The 8,699-nt window shown below is 41.4% G+C and overlaps 2 protein-coding genes across 2 annotated transcripts; both read right to left on the bottom strand.

Annotated features, from left to right (window-relative positions):
* Positions 1–833: 833 nt before the first annotated feature.
* Positions 834–6,035, bottom strand: LOC148015003 (uncharacterized). Its single transcript, XM_087665155.1, has 6 exons — positions 5,712–6,035; positions 5,485–5,627; positions 5,173–5,364; positions 4,897–5,037; positions 4,692–4,782; positions 834–1,148 (listed from the first exon to the last, which is right to left on the bottom strand). The coding sequence occupies exons 1-6, from the start codon at positions 6,033–6,035 to the stop codon at positions 834–836; spliced, it is 1,206 nt and encodes a 401-aa protein (XP_087521281.1).
* A 21-nt stretch (positions 6,036–6,056) lies between these two features.
* On the bottom strand, positions 6,057–7,245 carry LOC148015002 (uncharacterized). Its single transcript, XM_087665154.1, has 3 exons — positions 7,173–7,245; positions 6,919–6,995; positions 6,057–6,857 (listed from the first exon to the last, which is right to left on the bottom strand). The coding sequence occupies exons 1-3, from the start codon at positions 7,243–7,245 to the stop codon at positions 6,057–6,059; spliced, it is 951 nt and encodes a 316-aa protein (XP_087521280.1).
* Positions 7,246–8,699: the final 1,454 nt, after the last annotated feature.

The raw sequence follows: 8,699 nt of genomic DNA, 5'->3' as shown, positions 1-8,699 counted from the left end.
CCACCCCAGCAATGTGATGTTGAGGCTGATTTGGTGGTCCACCCGATGTCTTGTTATTCCAAGTATCACAGTCAAGCATAATGTAGAATGAATACGTATTTCACTTCGACACATCAAAGATTGCTGTGCCCAAGATGGAGATCCAAATACATTGGACCATCCATGGATTAGGGGACCTTGGCCATATAAGTAGTCTGCATAGTCCTTGCAGTTTGGACAATGGCTTTACATCAAAGGGCAGAGGCCGATAGAGAGAATTTTGGAAATCAGCACCTCGTTTAGTCTCGAGTTGCGGACCTCGATTGCTCTCGAGTTGCGCACTGCGTTTAGTCTCGAGTGGCGTCCTATCCTTAATTATGTAGTAACTAGGGTTTTTACCATCCGAGGCGTCGAGTCTTGACTCTATATAAAGGCCCGTTCGCTGCAATCTTTCCAGAAGATACAACAGCGATTGGTGACCTCCCTATCAGTGTATTACGTATACTCAAAAGGGGTCAATATGGAGCAGGAGATGAGGAGGTTGCTAGTGTTGCGCGCACTGAGCCTGGCGCTCATAGCGTCGATCAGTCTTGAGGCCGCGGAAGCCAGGGTGGGTAGTGTACTGATTAGTAGTGTTGCGGTTTGATTAAATAACATTGTGCTTGCTTGCGTGGGAGTTCTGCACGACCCTGTCTGTACTCTGGATATTTCATCAAGTGTCTTATTAAAGGAGATACTCTTATCATGCTTATATCTGCATGCATTAATATTGACGTTTTTCTGGGCAATATGTTTGGCGCATGTTGCAGTGCTCCGACGTGACGTCTTTCAGTAGCAAGTGCTCGGACATCCAGCTAGTGGATTTCGCCAATGGCTTTACCCTGGAGGCCACCTGCTCCTACATAGACGAGAGCAGTGGAACCATCCAGCACGCACAATCTCAAATCTACCTCAACGACCACGTGGAGAACGTAAACGGCCTGCTCTTCTGCCACCTGTGCAGCAGCAAATTTGGCTTGCCGGAGAAGTGCGAGTTCTCGCACTCTTGCACAAATGTGCAGCTGCTGGGCGGCCACCAGCTGACGGCTGACTGCGGCGACGGCCACGGCTCCCGGCCCCACGCAACCCTCGACCTCGACTTGTGCATCGGCGTCTCCGAGATGGGCGAGCTGCAGTGGGATTGCGACATGTTCTAAGTTTTTCACGCGCTTCCTTAGAACATGTCGACCTGGTTATCGAGCTGGTCCTACTATAGCTGGTTTGGCAAGAATAATCTGTCTGTCCGTGACACGCAAATCCTTTTTGGGCTCCGATGACGAGTCCCTCCAATTCATGAAACACTTTTGGAAAGGCAATTATATGTATCGTTTTTCCAAAAAGCTCTCGTTTTAATGTGTCGCTACTCCAATTGTACAAATAGAGTCATGGACGCTTATATTTCTAACTTAATGTGGATGTTCAATGTTCAACGCTCCTAGTACATTAAACGCTACTACAAGTCTTCAGTATCTATGTTCATCGCCGTCTCTCTAATCCCATAAAAATTATGCATAAGCACTTTGGATACAAGGTTCAATGCATCATGACTACATGACTTCAATATAGATTGATAGAGTTCTTGAATAGGGGCTCCCTTCACACACTTATTTTGTCCATACATATTGTAGGAGAGGTTGAGCATAGTTGTGGTTCTATTGGGAGATGTTGCGGCTTGTTGAGATCCCGCTAGCTAGGGATGCCTTGTAAGATGTTTCTTTAATTAGTTTAATGCTTTCGCATTCACGCCAATAATGGGATCATCATTTTGAAAGCATTGTGCTAGACACTCTTGCTAGGTAGGTTCCTCGTGTACTGGCTTTGCTTGCAAGTATGTTCCATAGTACCAACCCTAAATCTATTATATTGTTGCACGAGCATATTTAGCATGAACAAAATAGTGCTCTCATAGGACCCTATAGTATTCAAATGTGCTAGATTATTGTAGCAAAATGATGTCTAGTTTTCGAGAGTATAGACTACTAGTGACAACTATCCTCATCACAGTGGTTTGAAGCTCTAAAAGATGCTTTCATGAATAAACTTCACAAGGCCAATAGTGTGAATAAGTTAGGAAAATCATGGAGAGAAAAAAATATTTTCATATACATTACTAGTCACCTTCTCTCTCCTACCATCTACAGCCTATTATGTTATACCCATTAGCATAGATTATTGGATTCACAACAAGAACCTATAATATATCTGGCAAACACTTTCTTTATAGAAATTATACTAAGATACATATTTTTTAATGAAAAACCATCCAACATATATATCAAGAAACCATACATTGATATGCTTTGCAACAAATGCATTGATCCAATGTCATATATCAACAAAGATTCAAGACTAGGACACCAAATCCGTTTGTAGAATCACTAAAACTTCAATCTATAGTCAACACACTTAAGTTATACGAGATCCAAAAGGTTCCTAGCATATCTCGAATAATAGAAACTCATAAACATTCAAGGGTTAATAATATAGATAGTCTAAAAATTTCCAAAGAATGAATTTCTCTTATGTCCTTTCTAACTTAATTTTTTTCCTATGTCCTTTGTGAGCCCTTCTTCATGTATCCCACATTTCTTCTGTCCATTCTTCATGTATCCCCCAAAACATTGCTTCTCTAAGTCATGGAGTGGTCTTTCATGGTTGATTATACTCTCATATTACTATGAAATGCCTAAGTGTTATAGTGTCCCTTTTATAGCTACTTGCCTCTCTCTTCAGCTTGCAAAGAACCCATCTTACGAATGTGATAAATGTAAATTGTCTATGAACGCTTATATTTCTAACTTAATGTGGATGTTCAATGTTCAACGCTCCTAGTACTTTAAACTCTATTACAAGTCTTCAGTATCTATGTTCATCGCCGTCTCTCTAATCCCATAAAAATTATGCATAAGCACTTTGGATACAAGGTCCAATTGTACAAATAGAGTCATGAACGCTTATATTTCCAACTTAATGTGGACTAGCGTTCCTTGCACGCTATCCTGCTTCGCGGCAGCTTCGTTGCCGTGAAGCGAGGGAAGTGAAGCTGCCGTGCGACTTCCCTTTTGCACAGTGGATAATGCTATCACAAAAACATCACATGCTTTACTCTCCTCTACTCACAATCCCTCTATCTCCCATCCCATTTACAACTCCCCTGTCTGTATCCACACTCACTCAATCACTCACACACACACACACACACACACTCTCTCTCTCTCTCTCTATGTCCAATTCTCTCTCTGTCTCACACACACACCAAACTTAAAACTAAAAGTAATTTAAAACCAATGTAACACAAAATGCCAGACATAGAAACAATCTCTTCAATGCACCATACTTACAAACATTCCTCTCGATATCAATGTAAGCAATCATATGCTTGCACACGCGATAATTAGAAACAACAACGTAATATTGAAAACGAAGCCACAAAGGCCAAGTATAAGGTACGCAAGTGTTTTTAAACACCATTAGCAAATGGCCGATGCCAACGAAAAAAGACAATGTCTTGAAGATGCCTAATAGAAACAAAGCTTTTTGAGTAATCATTAACAAAATCTTCCTCTTCGAGAAAAACATGAGAAGGCGAAGCCAAGAATGATTCCATAGTTTCCAATGGTAATCGCATGGGCAATGCAACAATATAAGTATATGGAACAACAATGTTACACTAAAGCGGGTCATAATTGAGGCAAAGACCAAGCACCACAAAATAATTTCTATAAGAGACCTAGTCAAAATGAAGCCACAAAGGCCAAGCATAAGGCACCGACGTGTTTCCAAGTACCATAGGCAAATGGCCGATGCCTACAAAAAAAGACAATGTCTCGAAGACACCTAATGGAAAGAAATCTTCCTTTTCGTCGAGGAATGATTAACAAAATCTTCCTCCTTTAGCAAAATATGTGAAGGTGAAGCAGGGAACGATCCCATTGTTTCCATTGGTAATCGCATGGGCGATGCAACGGTCCTACCTCTCTCTTCACCACCTGCATTAGAACAAAAATTACAATATAAGTACATGGAACAACTAACAAAGATCATTCCATCCCAACAATAATAATACCTGGTCGAACATTTGTGAACCACTCCGTAGGTATACTGACAAATGTTGATGCAGCGTCACAAAACAACCCAAAACAATCCATAGTTGAACTAATGCCTCGGTATCTTATCAATATGGGAGCGTTTAAATCTCTTCTTATGGTCAACCTCATACATATGCACCCGAAAACATTGTGTGTATCCGCAGTGTACAACTTCAATAAAAACTGGGAGCTTGATGTCGATATTAACATCATCATATAAATGCTCGATGACCCTTGCAAGTGTCCTTCTTATAATATCATCAGGAGCTATAGTGAGTAATGTGCATTGCAGCTCCTTTTGATAGTCAGAAGCTGGGTAATAGTGCCACTCTAGGGTAGGCATCTGCAAAAGTTAAATGAATAGTAAAATATGAAAAAATTATATTTCCAAGAGTATATACCAACCAAACAGGGCATAGAGAGCAATTCACACATATGCAAAACCAACGTCTCCGCATGGTCATCAATAACTGTATCTCCACAAAGAAAGCAACAGAGAGTAATTCACATATATGCAAAACCAATGTTCCTACATGGTCGTCAATAACTACATGTCCACAAAGAAAGTAATGTACATTACTGCACCTTTCGGAGAACATCCTTGTGTACAATGTTTGTGGTCATACCCCTATCCTCTTCACCCAATAGCACTTTCACACCATGCGAAGATTTTACCCTTAAAAATGCAACATACAGCTGACCATGTGTAAATACTGGTGCCTTTAGATAAAGCCCAACAATGAACAAAGTCTGCCCCTGTGACTTGTTGATTGTCATAGCGAATGCCAACCGAATGGGAAACTGTCTCCGCTTCATAGTAAATGGCAAATGTGTAGCATTCGAAACAAAAGTAATCCGGGGAATAAAAACGCGTTCGCCCGCATTTACCCCTGTTATTATCTGAGCATCTATCACTTTCCTATTAAAATCTCTACATATCAATCGCGTACCATTACACATACCCCTTCTTGGATTTAGGTTTCTAAGAAGAATAATAGGCGCAATTATCTTCAGCAGCAATAAATGAGGAGAAAATCCACCTCCAAGGTCCAATGTATTTAAATACTCAACAGAGTACAAAAATGAGTCGTCGGTCTCTGCAATTGAATTTGCACTATAATACTGCCTGACCTCCCCTGGCATTAGTTGCAATGCATGATCATTCAAAGTAGCCACCTCTGTATTCCGCGAGGCAAGTATAGCTCGCTCACTAAAATAGGACGTGTAGTCACCCACATTGGACACGTCACTGTAGACACTATCAATCAGTGTTTTGATAGAGTGCCCTTTTAATATCATGCCAGGTGGGACATACAACTTATCACAACTTTCGCTAACACCCACTCCATCCCCTATTCCTTGAATCCAACAGATGAACCCATTGTCCACCACACTACTAGCTGTCAACACTCGCATATTGCCAGATAGCCTTAGCACCCTTATGTAACGCCACAAATCAGAGTAACACAATGCAGCATTAACAATATCCTCACGTGTTCCCTTTACCACAACGGGCAAGACCTGTCTAAAATCCCCCCCAAACAAAACAACTTTTCAACCAAATGGCTTATCACAGCTCATAACATCTCTTAGAGTTCCATCAACCGCTTCGAAAGCATATCGATGGGTCATAGGAGCCTCATCCCACAAAATAAGGCTTGTTTGTCTCAATAACCGAGCAAGGTCACTTTGAACAGGAATATTGCAAGTGGATCGATTATTTAATTCTACTGGGATTTTAAACCGCGAGTGAGCTGTACGACCGCTTGGCAAAAGCAAGGCAGCAATGCCACATGATGCTGTTGCCAACGCTATGTGACCACCACTGTGCACCTTCGCAAGTAAACATTTGTATAGAAAAGTCTTCCCAGACCCACCAGGACCATCCAAAAAGAATACATCCCCAGTATCTGTATCAATAGCATCCATGACTGCACCAAAGACAATTCTTTATCCTTCATTCAACATTCCCTCCATGGATTCAGAAACCCTATGGTGTTCTGATACATTGTATGCATATTCATCTTGCAAAAGAGGGTTAGCATGCAGTTGTGATTTTGGTTGATGAGGTTCAGGCAACCCATCAAAATCACAAAGTCTTCGTCCTACATGACGTAAAAGGTCTTGCAGATGCAACAAAGCCATGTTAGATGCCTCATGCTGCAGAACACCGAGAGAGGCGTTCACGTGCTGTAGCTGCAATCTATACATGATATCCTCTACCATTGGCACCAAAAATCTTTCCCATAGATGGCTAGGCCGAGCTGGCTCACAAAAGACCAAAATTGCAACAAATAAAGTTCGGAGTTGAGCACCAATTTGCACAGAGGCAGCTTCTTCTAAACACACAACATATTCATCATCGCTCTCCAACATGCCGCTTGCAATGCAAGCATCCCTAAAAGTATCATAGATCACGCTATCAATAGTACGCAAATCTTCAAAAGAAGTACATCCCCGACACTCTGTTAAAAGCATCCGCAAATAATAGAGCTCACCACAGGTAGGCGCCACAAAATACATCCGATCACATGTATTCCCACGCTTCCTTCTAGTCCACATCTTATGTCGTACATTCCACACCCAATACACTGGAAAGTCTTGATAGCGAATAGTCCTAGCCTCTAGATGAATGCGGTTGCACACAAACCATTCAGTAAGAGTAGTTTTCTGGAGGTCTTCATTCCGCACAACGTATGGTATACTATCTGTATCCCGAAACACCACATAGTTCTTACCAGGTAAGTGTACCTGCAAACATTGTATATCAGGCTTCATCGTGCAATGCATAATCATAGATCCGCCAACAGGCCTCAGAGGCAGAAACATATCGTGCATCCAAATAACTTTGTATCTTGTTCACCTCGTGAGCATCGCCACCATTCCGGACTGAATCAACCCCAACAAAAAATTTGATGGTTGCACAATCATGCCCCTTGTACACATACTTATACAAATACTTCACAGCCGCAATTGTCGAGCAGACCTCCACATTTATGTGGGCATTGTATTTTTTACTCAAGAATGGATTATATGGAACAGTCCATCGATTATCAATAACATTACCATTTATGATCACAGAGTATCCATCATCTCGTCTTCGATAAATGGGATAGCCAGAACTATCAACTGATGTCATGCCCACTAATTTTCGTGGGTAATCTTTAGTACATCTACCCTTGTCCATACAGGGACTCTTAGGGTTCAATCCTCCACAAGGGCCATGAATGTTGCACTTTGAAATTGTCTCAAATAAGGCTGGAAACTTAACTCTATTAGGTAACTCAGCACAAACCAGTCTATCATAGTGACATGCTCCAGAAGGTTTGAAAGAGGGCTCTAAAATTAGCAAAGTATGAGAATGTGGTAGCCCCCTCTTTTGGAATTCAATCACAGTAACATAGCCAGCAACCTTCCCAAAGAGATCCTTCCGCAACAACGTATACATTAAATCAGCATGCTTTTTATAAAATACGCGAGCAGTCAAATCCGGACGGTCATAAGCACTTTGCCCAGGCAATAAAGCATTAGTTATCTCCAACCACTTTGGATTGCATTTCACTGTTATAAAAAGGTTAGGTTTTCCCTTACATCGCACTATAGCCATGGCATCCTGATATAATTGATGCATGTGCCTTGGTCCACCTGTGAACGATGACGGTAAAACTATCCTCTTGCCAACAGAGGCACCAACAATCGGCATTGTCCTATTATCGTTTGCCCCCACCATGTCTGCCAAGCCTTTGTAGGCCTCCGATCGTAACACTGGTTGATTCTGGCGACACCAAGTTAACCTGCATTGCTCTATACTACAATAAGCATCAACAATAAATTGCTGCAATAGTCGACCAGCACGCAATATGCACACCTCAGTATCTTCGCGCACTCGAAGACGAAATGCATAAAACTGCATCTAGGTAACACAATTTTCATTGGACAATTCATATATGTTAACAGGAACACTAACATTACTGTAGGGAACCTTTACATGCCAACCATCATCCCCCATAGGAAAAAGGAGGACATATAGCATTGGCATATATGCTCTATGCAAGTTTGAAATAGAAACACATCGACCACCCCGAGTGTAAACATGAATATCCTGACGATCAAGAGTACCCTCGTCACCTTGCCCTGGCATGATAGCTGCAACCTCAGTTGCTGCAGGAGCAGAGTATTGTTTACTGGTTCTTTGAATACCAAAAATACGTGTGAAGGGAGCCCCTATTCAAGAACTCTATCAATCTATATTGAAGCCATGTAGTCATGATGCATTGGACCTTGTATCCAAAGTGCTTATGCATAATTTTTATGGGATTAGAGAGATGGCGATGAACATAGATACTGAAGACTTGTAGTAGCGTTTAATGTACTAGGAGCGTTGAACATTGAACATCCACATTAAGTTAGAAATATAAGCGTTCATGACTCTATTTGTACAATTGGAGTAGCAACACATTAAAACGAGAGCTTTTTGGAAAAAACGATAAATATAATTGCCTTTCCAAAAGTGTTTCATGAATTGGAGGGACTCGTCATCGGAGCCCAAAAAGGATTTGCGTGTCACGGACAGACAGATTATTCTTGCCAAAC

The sequence above is a fragment of the Lygodium microphyllum genome, chromosome 24 (assembly GCF_053477565.2).
Source record: "Lygodium microphyllum isolate KBCC chromosome 24, Lygodium_microphyllum_v1.1.10, whole genome shotgun sequence".
NCBI classification, from domain to species: Eukaryota; Viridiplantae; Streptophyta; class Polypodiopsida; order Schizaeales; family Lygodiaceae; genus Lygodium; species Lygodium microphyllum.
This window is presented reverse-complemented; position numbering and strand designations above follow the sequence as displayed.

Bases quoted from the DNA above. Each gene is read 5' to 3' on its own strand.
- LOC148015003 (XM_087665155.1), bottom strand. From the start codon at position 6,035: ATGGATGCTATTGATACAGATACTGGGGATGTATTCTTTTTGGATGGT. The intron at 5,628-5,711 runs GTTGATGGAACT...GATTTTAGACAG, and splicing joins ATCGATATGCTTTCGAAGCG to GTCTTGCCCGTTGTGGTAAA. The intron at 5,038-5,172 runs GTATTTAAATAC...ATTGATATGTAG, and splicing joins TCATTTTTGTACTCTGTTGA to AGATTTTAATAGGAAAGTGA.
- LOC148015002 (XM_087665154.1), bottom strand. From the start codon at position 7,245: ATGACATCAGTTGATAGTTCTGGCTATCCCATTTATCGAAGACGAGAT. The intron at 6,996-7,172 runs GTAATGTTATTG...GGGTTGATTCAG, and splicing joins ATACTCTGTGATCATAAATG to TCCGGAATGGTGGCGATGCT. The intron at 6,858-6,918 runs GCCTGTTGGCGG...CAATGTTTGCAG, and splicing joins GATATGTTTCTGCCTCTGAG to GTACACTTACCTGGTAAGAA.